We start from the raw sequence: 19,069 nt of genomic DNA on the forward strand, positions 1-19,069 counted from the left end.
CCAGGAAGGGTTAGAACAAATAAAAACCATCCCACAACACCCCATAGTACCACATGGGTTTATACAGCCATACCAGGAAGGTGACGATTTGAGAGCGTTATTTGTAAATTGGGGATGAGGGAGTAAAAACATATTATTTAGCCCCTCTATTAAAAGGGGACCTACAAGTCTCCTACCAGAGTATTAATCCTTTAGGTACTACCCAGTTTCCAAAAATAAAAAGAGCCTTAATACAGTGGGTGGGACAGTCTGAGAGTTTTATAGATTCAAGTTTAGGGAAATCAATCTTTTGTATAACAAAACTCCATTAGAGTTAGCGGGGCATGTTCAAAATATCCTTATGCAATGGCTAGGAAAGAAAACACCGGCCGAGGTTCTCGAAGCCTTAGCCTTAGAACAATGTATTAATGTCCCCCCCCGGCTTTATAAGGAGGCATTTTACAACAGCCTGAACCATCATGGGAAATGGCTATTTAAGGTATATGGGGAAACCTGAAGAAGGGAAAAAAGAAATGAAACCCCAACCTACGTTTATCCAACCAGAAAAATGGATAAGAACTGAAATGTTTTCACCCCGGGAACATATCAAGAAGGAGGGGATCCGAAAAAGAATCACTCCAATCCCATGAATACAGCCCCCCTACTCACCAGAGAGGAAATTGGCAAAGTGAAAGCCCCTTTGACCATAAACCCAATATGTTTCTCATGTGGAGATATGGGACACATCGCCAGGTTTTGTCCCAAAAACTAATCAGAAGAACCCATGGAAGTAGGATGACTATCAGTAGAGCTAGAGGAAGAAGAAATAGAAGACGCAGGGATAGAGGCAGACAGTTCAGAAACATATTATTGTGGGACCCAAGCCTTTATAACCCATGGGAAGGTCATACAAAATGGAATATGGGATAACACACTTATAGACTCAGTGAGTAGACAGACAGACATCAGAGCAGTCCTCCTATATCATGAAGATCTAAAAATGGGTCAACCAGTCAAAATAACGTATGTCCATGGAGATGTGGAAACCTATCCAAAGTTACCCCTAGCCTTGGAGGTTAGAAATCAACCAATGACTACGAAAACACTGGTTGTGCCCGGTCTTTCTGAAGAAGTCATAATAGGCACATACTTTCCAAATGTTAGCGAATTATTAATACCGCCAAAATTTAAAATTTGATTGTTCCCTACACCCTGCTACAAACTTGGGAGTCTTCCATCAAACTATCATACACACCCATATGGAACTAGGGAGAAGCCCAACCTTCAGATCCAGAAAGAGACATATTACCTACTCAAGCATCAAGAACAAAGAATTACTGGGCACAACAAGAAGGGGATGTCAGAGAGATAAGGAGAAGGGTATGTGATGACTCAAGGGAATTTGTCACTTCTCCCCAAGGGGAAGCCGGCACTGTGAGGATAGGGAGGTACGCTTGCTCCATAATACCCTCCGTAGGGGTGAGGCAAGTGGGACCTCACTGGGAAAGACTCCCCCTTTGGGGACAAGGACATCCATTCCCGTAAGTAACTCCCTGAACCAGTACATTTGATGGCATACCTGGGATACTCTCAATTATCTTAAATCCTTTCCCAGCACAACTGGCACCAAGAAACTGTGCAGGGATGTCATTGTGTTACTGAAAAGGAATATGTCCTTTCAAAACCAAATAACCAATCTACTGAGACAAGTATGTTCATTAATGTCGCTTCAACAAAACACTGAGAGAGGAGAGCGAGACAGACGCAGATGTCAGCACGGGGCAGTCCCGAGCCGCACAACACCTGCAGGAGGCAGGAATTTGAAAGCCCCTGAGTTTCAAACTCGCTTACCAGCGGAAAGCAGAATACCAGAGCTGTAAAGTCGCAGCAAGCTGAGAATCCAGATGGGCAAAACGGCAAGAACATGTGGTGGGGAGACCACAGTCGAGGACCCGTGGTAGATTAGGGATCCTGAGCACTTTGCCGATACCATCGCATATGGGCAGCAGCAGAGTGCCCGGTTTTTCATTCACGTATCAGAGGGAGAGGAGACGCCATGTGAAAGCGGAGGCAGATGAGTGAAAGGCAACAGCGACCAAAGCCAAATATGAAAGATTTTGCGGAACCCGACTCCAGAAGACATAGTCCACTAGAGAAGAAGGTAACAGGGAGTACAGGAGTCGCGGGTGTCTGGAAGGGAGGATCATAATATCACACAGCCTCCTTGTTTCCGTACTAACATTGAAATAAAGTTAAACTTACAACCAGTGACATAAAGGTGGACAATATAAAAGAACAAGTTATTAAGAACTTGAATCAAGTGAGAGAACCAGTGATTGTAATTTCTAGGGAGAAGAGATAAGTAAGTAAAAAGAACGGAACCAAGACAAAGTGTTACGACTGTGCCACTGGAGCACCAATTCATTCATCACCATAATCCTCCCAGACAATACCTATTCATAATGTTGTCTCTACCTTCCGTTTGCAAGACTTTGGTACTTCATTACTTAATTTCACAAAAAACATATCCCAAAATGCACCTTGTGGCAGTTCTCATTCCCAGGCTATTCCTGTGCAACAGTCTTAGAACTACAGTCACCAGAAGCCTAAGAGATCAGTGCTGCTTTCACTTTCCCATGCCAGAGAGGGAGGAAGAAGATAACCTTCAGGGTTGGTGCTCCAGGTGCTGCTAATGAGCCTGCTTCAGCACGGGGTAGGGCAATATTTAAGCAGCTGCCTGCAGAAGCACAGGGCTCTTGCATTGAGTTCGCTCCCAGCACCTTGTGCTTTGATCCTTGGATGTCTGCTGCGTCATGTAGCTTCCAAAACCTGCTCCTGTCCCAGTGTCCTACTTCCCTGCCTTCCTGCCATGGTACTCTGCCTGTACTCCCCTACCTTCTGCCCTGCACGTCTGTGCTTTGTGCCCTGCTTCCCTGCTTGCACTCCTCTATTTCCTGTCTGCAGCCCCTTGCTCTCTACCACCAATTATCTTGTTCCCTGCCTGCAGTTCCTTGTTCTGTGCCCATAGTCTGTGTTACCTGGCTTTAGCTTTCCTAGCATCCAGTCCGGAGTTTCCTTGTCATTTGTCTGCAGTCCTGCCTTTGTTATTCCAGTCCATACTTACTGTTCCTTGTTACCAGTCTGCAGTTCAGTCTTATCCTAGTCCAGATTTTCAGTCCTGTGTTTTCTTGTTCCTGGTCTATAGCTCAGTCCGCTGTTCCTTGATTCCCGTCCTTAGTTTCAAGTCTGCAGTTCGAATCTCCTGTGCCTTTGCACTTGGATTTGTGTCTTCTTGCTTTTCAACCTTCCTGTTCTTTGTCCTGAACCTTGCTCCCTTTGACTTCCTATTCTTACCCTAGATATTTCTGTTACTGTTCTTGTCCTAACGTGTGCTTGTGTAATTCATTTGTTCAGCGTTTGGCTTCTGGGTTTCTCAGCAGGCAATCTCTGTCCCTTTCCTTTGTAATGTTTCAGTATTGTACCTTCTGACATATTGTTAACAGTGTGTTAGTTCCAGTTTCAAGGGGCAATCACTGTCAGTTCTTGCTGTAACCATACAGACTTCAGTCGTGTGAGGACCGTTTCCTTGTTCATGCCTTAGGGTCCAGACAAAGAAAACCACTCCTGCGGCTCCTTTCCGTGTGCATTCAGAGTGGGACCTTGTAATAGCAACACGCTTAGAAGGCTAGAGTTTCCCCTGACCCTGCGGGAAACTCTTCCCCCATTCTGCGTACACTACAATTGGGAACCTAACGAGTATGTCTAACTTGTACTCCCTGCCTCTTTCTGTTCACTGGCTTTGTTGCCTGTCTGTAGTTATTGTATATCCTTTCTTGAATGCAGGATTTCTTACACTCCTGCCTCTTGTGCACTTTTCTGCCCTCAGCTTTGTGGAAAAACCTGCCAACTTTTCTGCTCGCCCACACTTCCCATCGACCATCAACCAACCCACCCCTCATGCTCTCCAGTTTCCACCCTCTCCCTCCACCCCCCATCGCTGCTGCTCCAACACCAACCTCATCTACCGAAGTGAATTGCATCCTATTTAATGCCTGATCCGTAGCAAAAAACAGACACAGCATCTTTGACGTCCTCGCCTCTGACAAACCAGACCTGGTCTTCATCACCGAAACCTGGTTCTCTGACGACTTCACCCCTATCGCCATTGAAGCCTTCCCCCCGACTACTCCCTCATCCCACTGAACCGTTCCTCTAGAGGAGGAGGAATAGCATTTGCATTCAAGTCTCACTTCCACGCCTCAATCATCGACAACCAACCTTCCATTCCTTCCTGCGAATCAATCCTCGTTAAACTATCCCTTTCCACTTCGTTCTCACAAAGCTTCCTAATAATCTACAGACCCCCTGGCTACGATAGACAATTCTCAAACAACCTCTGCAACGCTATTGCCACCCTTAAACTAAACCATCCCAACCTCACCCTTCTAGGAGATTTCAACATATGGCTCGACATTCCCACCAACCCCATGACACACTCTCTGGTTGACGGCCTAGACGCGATTAACCTCCAATCCCACATAAACAGCCCGACTCACTATAAAGGACACACTCTTGATGCCATCTTCAGCTCCCACAACTGGATACATCTAAATCCCCCCCACCCCTATCATCTGGTCCGATCACTTCATTGTTTCTTTCGCCATTCGCTCACCCGACCCGCTTCCGGTACCCGAACCTGAACCTCCAAATCTACGCAAATGCTGGAAAAAACTAATAATCCTTCCTGACCTAGCCGAGGCACTCCTCCAGTCTCCTCCGCCTACCTGCCAACTCAATAATCAACTAACCCCAACGCCTTTGACTCATGGCTCACTAATGCGGCTCACACTCTCTTGCAAACCATCAGCCCGCCGTGGCCTTTTCCCTAGATGGTTCACACCTGAATTGAAGACCAGTAAACAACTATATAAATACTTAGAACGCAAATGGCGGAAAGACAAAACCCCCCTGAGCAGATCCACCTTGGCCCGGCACCTTCATCAGTACAAGGCTGAAATCCATAAAGCAAAAAAAGCCCATTACAACTCCCGAATCCTAAACTGTAAAAACCCCAGCAAAGAACTTCACAAAATCATCACCGAATTCACCAAACCATCATGCACCACCACCGTCCCGACCCCCTCACAATCGCTGTGCGACTCACTCTCTCTCCACTTTTACTCCACAGCTCTTGAAAGAACAAATGCCCTAACCAACAAACTAGCTCTTTTACTTTTATATGACTTTTATATGTACGTATATTTGAAACATTGTGAGATACGAATTAACGTACATATACGTACATATAAAAGTCATTTTTTCATGCTAATATGTAAAAAGAATGTTGTTAAGTGGTCCTTAGCCTCCCGTACGTAAGGCAAGGAAACCAACATGGAGAGCATAGTAAACACAATGATAGGACTAGTTAACATCATGCTGAAAGTAAATAGGAAGACGACAAAGAACCGCAAGGACCATTTGAAACAGTATTCGCGTCTGAAGGTAAGCGTACAGGCGGGTCCCCTTAGGGGGCTGCATTAGGAACTAGCACAAAAATGTGAGCCCACATGCAGATGGGAAAAAAGGTTTTTTTTGAGAAATTATCAGGACGTCAGTACAGCGTTGAGGCTTAAAGATTACCCCATTTGACATTTGCAATTTTAAGTGACAACAGAATGTTAGAATGGTAAAACCAACACAAACATTTAAATTAAGCCGAGGCCATTTTTTGAGGACATACAGTCCGTAGACGAATATTAAAAATGAGCACCTTAATGTACCAGAAGTGTGTACAGGAACATTGACGCAATGTAAAAAACAAGCGGAAGGATCTAAGTATTAAAAGGGTAATCAACCTGTAAAGCTTAACATTACCTTTTGTGTGAATTTACAGGGATTTAACCCATGACTTATTCGAGTCCACAGTAATGAACGTTTCAAGTATTATGAATATCCAAATTAAAACATTAGGTAAGAAATTTGATGAAACCAAATTTCAATGTAATTTAAATGAATATTTGAATTACCTTCAAATACAATGTACTTCAAAACTTTTTCATTAATCTTTATTTTTTGCAAATTTCTTTCTCTCTCTTTGTTGTTTTATTTTTTATCCCTTACCAATCCGTCCTTTCACCCCTCCCCAATGGCCAATGTTTTTATATTGTTTTGAACCATTTAATTATTGCATGAATATAACAAAAATGTTTTCATTTCTCATGTACATTAATGTTTCAACAACCTGATTCATGATTGCCAATTTATGTTTTCAAAAAATCACAATCTATTTTGATTTATTAACTAGCTCTGATTTGAAAAAGGCGATGGTTTCGCCGAAACACGTGTTATCATAGAGGACAATTCAACAAACATAACAATATGTTTGAATAAAAGATATCTATTTAAAAGTTTGGTATACTTATTTTTTCTTTCCATAAGGGCGCAGAAGAAAAACAGTAACCCAAAACACTTTATTGTTTCTCAACCAAAACGGAGTAGAGGAACCGGAACTCTGTTGTTACAGTCTTTTGCGACCACCCCGAAAATTAGTGAACATATTACTAAAACAAACAGGGCGCTGAGGTCAAACCCTTGGGAAACCCACACCAAAAAGGTTCCTCAATCATTATTTAAAACCCTATCACCCTCCACGTACTCAAAGATCAAGCTCAGCCGGCCTCCTAGTCATACCTAAAACAAACTGAGTCAGGTTAGGCGGATCATCATTCTCAGCCTTGGCCCCCATGCTGTGGAATGCACTCCCACCCCACATCCAACTCACTGAAGACCCCATGTCTTTCCGCAAATTACTGAAAACTTGGCTCTTCCCCTAAAACCGAACCCGAACTCAAACTAACTCAAACTGGATAACAGCATCTCAATGACTTTACCAAATACCAGATCTAAAAATGAAAAATAGCAATGCAGCATCATGATCCAAGCGACAAATCGAAAACTAATTAACCTCTATTGGATAGCAAAAAGGACAAACAAAATATAACGAGTAAAAAGGATCAAACCTGTCAAGTAGATATAAAGAATGCGTTGTACGAGAGAAATAAAGTGGCTGAAATTATGGAAATGGACAAATAAATGTAATGGACAAGAGGATGTAAACTAAAAGGACAAAGAGAATAGAATGAGTAAAGTAGATCAAGGCAGTGAAGTGGATGGTTGAGTGCGTAGAGCGGATGAGTGCATAGAGCGGATGAGTGCGTAGAGCGGATGTGAGCAAAAAATGAATGATGGCATGGAGCGGATGAGAGCGTGGAACAGATAAGAGCATGGTGCGGATGTAGCTTGTGGTGCAGATGTAGGTTGTGTGAGTGGATAATAGAGTGGAGCAGATGTAGGATGTTGAGCGGATGTAGGGCGTGATGGTGTTAAGCAGATGTAGGGTGTTGAGCGGATGTAGGGTGCGCTGGTGGTGAGCCAATGTAGGGTGTTGAGTGGCTGTAGAGTATGGTGCGCGTGCGGAGCGGGTGTAGAATGCAGAGCGGGTGTAGAGTGCGGAGCCGGTGTAGAGTGCGGAGCGAGGAGCGGGTGTAGAGTGGAGTGGGTGTAGAAACCGGAGTGAGGAGCGAATGTAAAATGCAGAGCGGGTGTACAGTGCGGAGCGGGTGTCAAGCGTGGAGCAAACGGGTGATGTATGTGGATGGAACGGGTGAAGTGGTTGGAAGTAATGGGTGAAGTGGTTGGAAGGAAGTGTGTAGTAAGTGGAAGAAACGGGAGATTTGGGTGGTAGGAGTGGAGGATGGATCTGGTAGAACGGGTGATGTATATTAATGAGAAGTTCTATTGAATAATTATAGAGACTAATTAAAGAAGTCTCAAGATGATACTTAAAAATCCCATACTGAGTCATGGTACTAGAAGTATCCTGAGGGGAAGGAAGTAATTCTCCTGATTTAAGTTAGTTCTCAAACTAGTAGGGTCAGTTAGGTTAGTGTTAGACAGTGGTCCTGATTATTTGGACTTTCACAACTGACGGATGAGCACATCGTAAGATATGTAGCGACCACGGTTAATGATAGGGAAAGTTAGTCTTAACACTTATTATTTAATAAACCATCCTCAATCATGTCATTAAAATTGCCGTATTATAGCACCCTAGAGTCCCCCACTGCCTAAATCAGCTCCTTGGCAGCCGACCCAGCACAAACACATAAGCACACCCATTCACATACCATTCACTCACGCATTTGCTCACACCATTGGGTTGCTCACACACACACCCATACACATACACTCACTCATTCACAAGCCTACGCAGCTACCCATACATCATACACTCACTCATTCACACACACATTACACAATATATAACACACACCCAGGAGCTCCACAGGCACAGGAACCAGGAAGCAGAGAGAGCTTCCTGGTTACTGACATGTGCAGCGGAGCCGGAGCACCAGCACCTCCATCCCCTGCTGCAACCAGGCGTTTCTTTCTAAAGTCGGAATGCATGCACTCCAAAAATGATTTCTTTCTGAAGCTTGATGATGGGGCCCCCCAGGACATGGTGCAGTAGGGTCCCCTGCACTACGAGGGCTGAGGGGTGCCCCGCTATGCTACCGACTCTTGTGGGGTTCAAGTGCATAAGAATGGAGAAACATTTGTATCTCCCTTGAATTGAAATGAAATGATATTTTATTTATATCGCGCTCGGAGGGGAACAGGTGAGAACAAAAACAACAATCTTAGTAGGCCCAGTGACATTGAATTGAGAACGCACAAGTGCATGGGGAAGGGAAAAGGCAGGGATGTCATTTGGGGGTCGCCAGAGGTCGCAAGTGCGACCTCTCTGGTCTCCCTTGCGACCTCTAAAAAAAATTTTAAAAACTTTTTTTTTTTTTTGCAATGCAAGCTCCTGGGCTGTGGCCAGCACCATGTGGCTCTTTAATTCTGGAGTGGCTAGCTTTCTTGTTCAGGCCCCTTAAAAAAAGAAGAACAATAAGAACATGAGGGCCACAAGTCTAACACTTTCAGCACTGACCCTAAATAAGAAAGAATAGGAATGCCAACAAATGTGTCTTTCTGGAATTCTATACAATAATTGCTAGACTCATTAAAGGTTTATTTCAGGCACACTTCAGGGGGTGCGTCACTGATTTAGTCTGTTTTCAAACACCTCAACTCAGCCTTTCATCCTTCTGAGGTCGATAAATGGGTACCAACACAGGTTGGGTGATATTGGGTGTATATTTCTTCTATGTAAAGCACTTAAGCGTAAGTGCTATATATTAACACATCATTATCATTTGGTCATGGACGTCTGCTTGCAATCACAGTAATTTGCCAATATGAGCCTATACACACTGATCTTAACGATACATATGCGATCCATTCAGGTATGAAATGTACATCACATTATAGTGATATCGTAACCATATTTTTCGTAGTGTACAAAGCTATGTGATGCCACTTCCTGTTTTGCCAACGGGTGAAAGGTCGTGTTCCATCGCTTCCCATGATATCACTTTGGGGTGGGGTCAAATGACATCACTTCCTGTGATGTCATCAGGGGGGTCAAGGGTCGTGTGATGTCACTTCCGCTACCCCTGGTATTTTGGTGAAATGACATCCCTGGGAAAAGGGGGAAAGTGCCTGGAAGGGGGGAGAAATTGGAAAGTGCAGAACAGAGGAGAGAACAGAATAAATAATAATAAGTAAAATAAAGAAATAAATAAAGGCGATAAACAGTGGTAGTGCAGCCGGCAAGTGGCAAAGTGCTAGGTTAGTCAGATAGGGTTTATCCGATAAGTGCAAGGTGTGGCCCAGAGGCAGTGCAGGAGGGTAGCAGGGTGAACAAGTACCTGGGCCCGAAGGACAGAGGATGACCAGGTGCACAGTGCTGGGAGGGAAAGCAAATCAGCAGGGGAGAAGAGGGGCAAAGGCAGAAGCAAAGAGGAAGGTCTTGATGTGCTTCCAGAACTGTAGATGGTTCTCCTCAAGTTTCAAGCTGGCAGAGAGGCTGTTCAAAAGGGAAGCCCCAGCCGAAGACAGAGATCTACCCCCAGCTTGTTTCTTAGAAAAACGACTGACTCTGAGGTAGTTAGAAGTAGAGGAGCAAAGGGCTCGAGAGGGGAGGTATTTACAGAGGGATAGTTGAAGGTATTTTGGACCCACGCCCCAGAAAGCCTTGTGGACAATGCAGAGGGTTTTAAATTTAATCCGTGCATTCACTGGGAGCCAATGAAGGGATTTCAGAGCTGGAGAGATACAATCCCAGGGCTTGAGTCCAAGGACAAGTCTTGCAGTCCTGTTCTGGATTAGTTGTAGAGGGTGGAGAGTGGAGGCAGGTAGATTTAGAAAACGGCTGTTACAGTAGTCCAACCTAGAGAGAACAGAGCTTGGGAGACAGTGAGCTTCTGATGGAAGGAGAGGAAAGGAAGAGTACCTCTAAGGAGGTGCAGTAAGAAGTTTTACTTTTTAGAGACGAGTGCAGAGAAGGAAGTTTTGGAGTCAAACATGATTCTGAGAGAGTGTGAGGGGAAAATATGGTGAAGGTTTACCAATGAGAAGGATCTCAGTCTTGCTGGCATTTAAACAAAGACCATTGGCAGCACACCAATTTTGAATGGCGATTAGGCAATCAGAGATGAGGGAAGGAGAGGAGGTGGCAGAAGTAAGCCTGCATATGAGTTGGGTGTCTTCAGCATAGCACCGTAAATTTGAGCAGAAAATGGAAATGCAGTAGGCGAGAGTTGCCAGGTATCGGTTGAAAAGCCAGGGCAAGAGTTTAGACCCCTCGGGAACACCACTGGTAGAGAGGGAGATAGAAGATAGGAAGGACCCAAGTTGTACCTGCAAGGGTCGATCAGAGAGGAAAGAGGTCAGCCAGGCCAGAGCCTGATTGGTGATGCCCTTGACACAAATTAGACACCATTTCCACTCATAGTGACACAGGGGAACCATTCATGCATAAAGACTTTCATTAAGAAGTCAGTTACCAGTTGAGTTGCCAGGAAGGTGTGGAAGGACCATACAAAGTCAATGGAAAAGTGCTCCAATGGCCTCCTCGTGCTTGTATGAGAAGAGGTCATGCATGACAGGTCAACTGGGGCTGGTCGGCCATCTTGGGGCAGTTGCTTTCAGTTGAAGTTTCTCTTCTAGCTGTTCACCCCAGTAATATCACTTGAAGTTGGTTGGTGGTCCTTGTCTACTCCGCGTGGGAAGTACTACTAAATTTGGCTGACAACCGTCATCCATTTATTCAGGTAGTCTTGCAGCCGTCTCATGATCTGCCTGGGGATATCTTCTGCAGTTGGCGTGTGACCGTCACCTGCTCCGCCTGGGTTGATCATTAAGAACTGGCTGGCAACCCTCACTGCATAACATGTACAACGGAGCAGGCAGCCTAACATTGCTCAATGAAGGGGGAGGTCCACTCATTGCTTATAGTGGGATAGGGAATTGAGGGGCGCTCTGGACAGAGGTGTCGTGGAAAAATAACCACAGACTCATGCAGTGTATTGTTGAACAACTTTTAATGGCAATCAGCAAAGTCAGCATACACAAAACAACACCAACCCAACGACAGAACGAGACACAGCACAGCAACCCTGCTTCCCTCCATTACACACCCGCACATATCAGGAGTGCATAATCTCTCCTCTTCCATTCCTGCACCCAAGACAATGCTACCGGGGATCCTCGATGCGCTTTACTTTCTTGGCTGCCATCTCCTTTACCTCTAGTCTATGACCGTTTGCACGCTCTGCCGTTCCCATTGGTGCACCAGCTAAATTGCCAAACAGCTCCTCGCTGGGATCCTTAAAATTGCTGTATCACTCCCCACTGCATATTTCACTTCTCTGTCCCCTGCGAGATCATAAATTGCCAATGCCATTTTCGGGACACTAGCATCTATGTGTCATCCCCAGTGACGTTCTACCTTTGCTGGCGTGATGACAGCCGTACACTTCATCATTAAACCGAGCTCAGGCTAGGAATGAAACTCTCTGCTCCGATTTGAGCACCTGGCTGTACCAACCGCATCGCCACCTGGCCATGCCACTGCTTGATGTCCTCCACTGGCATCTGCCTGCTTAAATTCTTCAGCGCTGCTTCCTCTTGATCAGCCCTTTCAGCACTGCTTCTGGGCCATTTCTGCATCATGCCACTCCCACCTGCTTTTCCACTCGCTCCCTCGGCAGCCACCACTTGGGCCACTGCACCATCCTCCTCCATGGTGCACTGGTGCATGTAATGCGCTTCCTCCTCTGTGCTGCACAACCAAAATCTTCGCAACTGCCCCTATTGCGCAGACTCTTATCTGCTGCATGGCTTCCATTGGTTACTCCTGCCTGCTGCTGGCACTCGACAACTCCCTTTGCTACTGCCCCTTCTCCACTGGCCCCCCTTCACTCCTTACTTTGAAGAGCCAAATGGTCAGCTGGCCTTCCCAGTTGGTGCACGTCCCTTGCACCCCACTCCTTACATGTTTGGGGGTGGATGGCTCCTCTTGGGGTGGGGGCAGTGGTTGTAGATGTTGCTGTTCCCCCAACCACAGCTTGTTCCATCTGTTTTCCTTTAAAGACCACCTCGTCACCAATGAAGTAACACACTCCAACGGTCACTCACACAGGAAACAAAAGGTGCACAGGGACATAACTGCACCCTGCAAACAAACTTTGGGTCACCATTTGGGGAACATAAGAAATAGCGCCAATTTTTATATATAACATATCAGTGACTGTGATTCAAGCCTGTAACCCTCCCGAGCACATATTGCACACTGGCCTTTCTGCTTATTTTATTTATGATAAGCCCCTACCAGTAAGGTGAGTGCAAACAATGGGTCATATATTCAAATTTGAAGAGAGTAATCCTTTGGAAGTCAGGTGCTGGCTTATCTGTTCCTCTGCACTTATCCTTTCACTGAGTCCCTACCTCAAGCCAAGTGCTACACGTGGAGCTTTTTGAGGCTGCCGGGGTGTTTGGGTAGACGTTTTAGGTCACAACACGGGAAAGAGGTTCACAATATGTAAATTGTACTAGACCATGATGCGGCTTGGTTAGTTGCAATGTTGCAACTAAATATGTGTTCAATGTAGTTTGAAGAATTGAAATGACTATTACTTTGTGTTTTAGTTGGATACATTTTAGAGTCACAGTAGGCAGCAACATGAGTAGCAGTAGCATGGATACAATGCATTGTGAAATGTACAGTTTGTGGCGCTGAGAAGTATGTAGTGGGGAATGTTATGAATGCAAGAGAGGAGTTCTCTGAAGGAGAAACTAACGTGAGAATTCAACAATGGCTTAGATTGCAGACACATTTAGTGCATTAGGAATTAGGGGGGCGTTGATTGTGGCTACATGGAGACATTGCAGAATGCAGGTTTCATCTACTTGGAGTTTTAGTAGACCCAGAGTCCCTCAATTCATAGGAATGATTGTTTGCCTGGTTTGGAGAGCTGGATGACCAAGGTCATCGGAGGGGGTTAAAAGTGAACCACATATGGGCAGTTATGATAACATTGCAAAGGGCTGACGGCTAGAATGGAAAGGAAAGCCATTTGTAAGTTTTGTCTGGCCGGATTGGGTTCTTAGATACAAAGTGTAATTTTCCTGAGAGCACAAAGGCTTGTTATTTGATAACCTTAAAAGTGTGGTCTATCAATATAAAGTGTAGAGTCAACGGCTACCCCTTTCATAGATGCACAGGCGGTGCACCAGGACTACAGTGATGCTAGATTATTCATATGCTAGCACAGAGATCACGAGAGGTGGATATAGCATAAAACAAAGTTTAATTGTTGACTAGAAAAAACATTTTTAAAAAAGGCGGGAGCAATGATTACATACTGCTACTTGTACAGCAGTACATGAAATTGCATTTTGTCATTTATTCAGAAATATTTTCTTTGGTTCCACTTGTATTCTTTACCCTGTTTGTTACATAGGCTCCTGCCTATTTTAAAAATGTTTTTCTAGTCAACAATTAAACTTTGTTTTATGCTATATCCACCTCTCGTGATCTCTGTGCTAGCATACGATTAATCTAGCGTCACTGTAGTCCTGGTGCACTGCCTGTGCGTCTATGAAAGGGTTAGCCGTTGACTCTACACTTTATATTGATAGTCCCCCCACCCTCCATAGTCAGGCCCCCCTGCACAAAAAAGAGGGTCCCTTGCCCCCTTATATTTCCTTTCCCTTAAGGGTGTGGTTACATGGAGGGTTACAGTAAGAGCTGATGGTGTATGGGCTTTCAGGGAAATTAGCAGAATGTATGCCGAAGGCTGTATGATTTGAAGTGGCAGTTGCAAATAGGATTATGTGAAAGAATGCAGGGGAAATAATATGGGACGTCGGAGCATATAAGAGGAAAGGAATTTTACTGCTGCTTCAAAGGAATATTTAATTATTTCTGTTGCTCCCCTTGCTTGAAGTGTTTATGAAAAGCCTTGCACAATCACCATCTGGGTTAATGGGTTTCTGTCACACGGTCTGAATAATGAATGAAGTTATTCATGAATGACAAATGTATTATGTGGAGTATGGCATAACTGACTATGGAAGAAGATCACATGTCAAAAGGGTTGCACTTTGTGAATGTATCCAATGGGGTTTTAGATCTAGGGGCATAATTTACATGTATTAGAGTTAGCCAATGGGGGTCCGGGGATGACTTTGCAAAAAGATATGTGTGGTTATCTAAATTGTCTAACTGTGTATATAAACTGCAACATTTTATAATTCGAAGAGAATCGGGTTAGTTTTCAACTACAAGGAACTGACTAGGCCCCCTTGCTCACCCAGCCGTTAGAATGCAATAAACTTCATTTTTTTTGACAAAGTGATTTATTTTTTGTTGGAGCTGGCTTTTCCGCATTAGATTTTGGAGTCACATTCATATGGGGCTTCTGCTCCAACTAGCCCCAGCCCAACTAAAGCCCAGCGCTCACTGGATACTGGAGATGGATTGTGCAATGTGAGGAACAGGGGTGGTCACTTAATTTGTGCACTTGCATTCGCACCTGTGGCCTGTTGAGCACCGCTGGGTATCTCTGATGCTGTCCACTGATGTCCTCACCTTGGTCTGCTATGTTGCCATGTAATGATGAGGCAAGGGATGATGTAGAAGGTATATCTGTTTATTATAGAGCCGGTGACACACCTCTGTCTCTGTTCACTCAGTTCCAGCCTAACAGATCTCCAGAACCCAAAACACATTGATGTTCCATTCATTACTCTCACACATTTAGACATGCATGTGAAAACATGTGCCCAGGTACACTTATGTGCTCACTGCATGCATGCACACACACACACACACACATGATGGCCAACAGGTGCAAACCAAAAGACACTCATGTAGCATTAGCAGTTGTGCCTTCTCTAACCACCACCACATACTAGACATTTCCAACACAGGGTAGACGCAGTAGCACATTCAGAACCACACTCATTTTGTATTCCTCCTGACAGACCACAGACATGCTTGTCTTGGCCACTTGACAGCTGTGCTGTGGTTTGGTTTAATGTGCTCTTTTCTTGCTCATTGAGAGATGCAGTCTTGTGCCCTCTGGGGAAATGATATTGTGTTGTATGTTGGTATTCAACATTATTTGCATTACTGTTTTCAAATGTGGTTATGAGTTTGTGGGGGTACATAGCAGTTGGTTTGGCGCTGTGTTGCATGCTGTGTCTTGCTATGGGAGTTACTCTGTACGCATGACTCGCTTTCCCTCTGCTTGTGTAAGAGGGAAGGTGTGTTATGTTCAGTCTTCTTCTTCGGCTGTAAGAAGGGAAGAGGTGTTGTATCCTTACTGGAATTCTGCTTGATGCATGGAGTGTGAATTTGTTACAGGGTGTCAATTGGAGGTATCTGTACTAACCATGCTTCTCTTCCTGCTTACACTGAAACTATGCAAAAGAAAAGAAACATTTCCGGTTATCTACGGCTAGATGGAAAAACCTAACTTCAGAATGTCAAGATATGATTGTAAATCAAAGACCAAGTATGGATAAAACATAAGTGTTAGTGTTCCATATTAGATCTTGGAAGACCAAATAAATGCAAGTTTGCTTTCCCAAAATGACAACATTTTTAGAAGAGGGGCGGTCAGAGTTAGAAGAGTCTATTTGTTGGCCTTCGATCTATAGCCGAGGTGGTTACAAACTACAGGAAGCACACCAAGACAGAATATGGCTTTTTTACCTCAATTTTCATGTTGTCCTTCTTAACACCTGCTCATAAAGGGTTAGTGCTGCATTATCCGAGCCCGAGCACACTGAGCATAACGAGTCCACTCATCTCAGGGTACCTCCTTTCCTGCTATATCAGAGAGCCTGTGCAGCAAGAGAATTGTTACATCATCACCCCCGGATTCCAAAGGAACATGTCATGCTGTCCACCTCCAGCTGCCAGAGCCCAAGATCACCATTATGTATGGGTCAGCTGCACTGTTTCCATTGTGTTAGTATATTCATTCTTAATGAAGCCTCTGGCCCAATTAGAGATTGGCTAGTAGGGCTGCAGTGCTCATCCCCTGGGGGAAAGTTAGTAAAATAAGTAGGCACAAACACCAGGGTGTGGAGGAATTTGATTTAAATGCATATATGTTGGTGTCTTGGTAATAATAACAGTTGCCTGTTCCTTTAGGGACTAAAACATCCAACCCCACCCTGGGGCTGGATAGAATGTAAGCTGAGGAAAGTAAAAGTGGACAGGCTCCCCTGCCCAAGAATGGATTGGTCAGAGGTGAGAACTGGAATGCATAGAAAAAACATTGGAAAATAACAATTGGAAAGGTGTGGAGCAGGAACAAGAAAGACTGCAGGAGAAAGAGATAACTTCCCTGGGGACTGGGGCCTAGAACACCCATGTGGCTTCAGTGACGCCACAAACTGGCACGCATATGCCAGGAGCAGCCCAGCATTATCTGTGATCCCCGGGCTGTGTGCCTCGTTCAGTCCGGGCATCCCTTGGCCTCCTGCATGTTGGCACGTGTCTCTAATCCAGAGCTCCTAGAGGGAAGAAGGCAGTTCAACATCTTGTGATGGACAATAAATGACCACAGCCCATTTGACTGGTTAGGGAGTCTCTTGGGAAGCAGGTGACAGTTCTCATCAGAGTATGAATATTGTAACAAGGTGCCACCAGACTCACCAGAAGTGAGTTCAGCAAAGGTATTGAAATTTATCTCAGAAATACCGGCGGCAGACTCCACCCTCCAAGCAGCTCTATCCTATCACCCTAACCTCCCTCTCCAGGTCACACCAACCACATTCCACAATCTGCATGTCCCACTTTCCATGCTTCTATGCATTGTAGTGTAATGAATCCCAGGCTATTTCCACTGCTCCCATGGGGGGAGCCCCTTCCATGAGGCCAGGGAGGTGAAGCCCCTAAACGATAGTGCCCCTGGGGGTGGTATTAACCCGAGGATCTCGTGGGGAGTGAAACCCCCTATGGGACCAGTGATGGCTATTATGCGAGAATGCAGTATTCTCATCCTCCACCCCAACCACTCTCATACTCTTACCCTCCACCTACCTCTGTAGTTCCCAACACTTATGTGTTTCTATAGAGGACCCCACCCTCATAAAACATACTGAGAAGAGGAAGAGTAGGGACTACCGATATGGAGTGCATGAAGACATTGAGACGAAGAAGAACCCACCTAACCCAGTGGAGAGTGATTAGGACAACACTGGGATGAAGAAGATCTTCAGAGGAATAAGGAGTGCACCGGGGAACAGGCTACGTCTCCCATTCAATGTCGACACTTTAAATATATAAAAAGGGAAGGAGGACTACAGAAGTCATCCGATCCTCCCTGCTCAGGGGGGAAGAAGGCAGAACAGGATGCAGAGAAAGAGGCAGGAAGGTCCAGGGGCAGGCTGGAGTGGGAGGACCACTCGCCAGCCCCACTGAGAGAAGCTCCAGACTTTGCTTACCACGGGAAGATGCTCAAAGGGAGAACCACGCCAACTGAAGAAAGCTTGCTGCTGCGGAGCCGCCGCGGCCTGAAGTATGAACAGGAGAGTCGGGGAAGTCACACAGCTGCTCGTAGATGCATGGGAAGACCCAGGGCGACCACGGACCACAAAAGAAGGTACACATGTCTCTGGGAAGGTGCTGGGCCCCTGAGGAGCTGGTGGAGAGACCTCAAGTGCAGAGCAAGTAATGAACACAGGGTCTGGGACCCTAACCAAGGGTGCGAGATGTTGTCATACCCTGGGTGACAGGATAGCACTTGTCAGGAGAGTGAACCAAGTCTATCAAAAGAGAAAGCCACACAAGAGAAGCGACTCTGAGACCGCACCCACAAGAAAGCCGAGCATATAGGGTTTGGGCCCCTAACCAAGGGAGAGAGACATTGCCATTCCTTGGGTTACAGAATAGCACTTGGCAGGAAAGTGAATCAAGTCTATTAAAAGTGAAAGCCACATGAGAGAAGCAAGTCTGGGACCCACACCCATAAGAAAGCTGAGCATGTAGGGTCTAGGACCCTAACCAAGGGGGAGATACATTGTCATACATTGGGCCGCACGATAGCACTTGGCACAAGAGTGAACGATGTCTATAAAGAAGAAGATTAAACATAGCAAAACACAAATGGAATGCTGATTACCCCTCTCTTCACCCACATGTCTTAGCCTAGTGACATTAGAATAAAACCTATTAAATCATTCAATAAATTCAAATGAGCCCAAGTATCTCCACCATAGGCTGTCAAACAAATCTCTTCCAAATGTATACAATACATTTTTAATCAATTTATAAAACAAATTTGAAATATAAAAACATATAAAGCACAATGGAGTGACAGGGTGACTAGACACTTTTCTTCAGGAGTAACATAATTTTACATTCAATTATCGGAGATAGGAATTGTAAATCCCACACTTTCAAAATTCCATCATCCATCTCTTGCTGCACAAACAGCAGAGTTCTAGACCAACATCTCCTAATCATCACCATTTATAGAGGTCATTACTAGACCTGTGGAAAGATATACATAAGCTTGGTTAAAGTCTCATTTACTGTCGACATGCTTCGGCTGTAAGGGTCATTCTGCACTATCCCTAGTGCCTTTTCTCCCCATTAATTTTGTCCTGGCCTTCCTCAGGACAG

General features: G+C 45.0%; 1 protein-coding gene across 2 annotated transcripts in view; it reads right to left on the reverse strand.

Moving 5' to 3' along the window:
- LOC138521430 (uncharacterized) overlaps window positions 1–16,263 on the reverse strand; it is a 395,158-nt gene extending 378,895 nt beyond the window's left edge. Inside the window, exon 1 of one of the 2 annotated variants that reach the window (XM_069634272.1) lies at window positions 16,148–16,263. In XM_069634272.1, the coding sequence (XP_069490373.1) occupies window positions 16,148–16,159 (12 nt within the window). In that variant the 5' untranslated portion in view covers window positions 16,160–16,263. The remainder of the gene's footprint in view (window positions 1–16,147) is intronic. The other variant, XM_069634263.1, reaches the window with a different exon arrangement.
- Between the last annotated feature and the right edge of the window lie 2,806 nt (window positions 16,264–19,069).

The sequence above is a fragment of the Ambystoma mexicanum genome, chromosome 1q (genome assembly GCF_040938575.1).
Source record: "Ambystoma mexicanum isolate Mex_15411 chromosome 1q, UKY_AmexF1_1, whole genome shotgun sequence".
Taxonomy (NCBI): Eukaryota; Metazoa; Chordata; class Amphibia; order Caudata; family Ambystomatidae; genus Ambystoma; species Ambystoma mexicanum.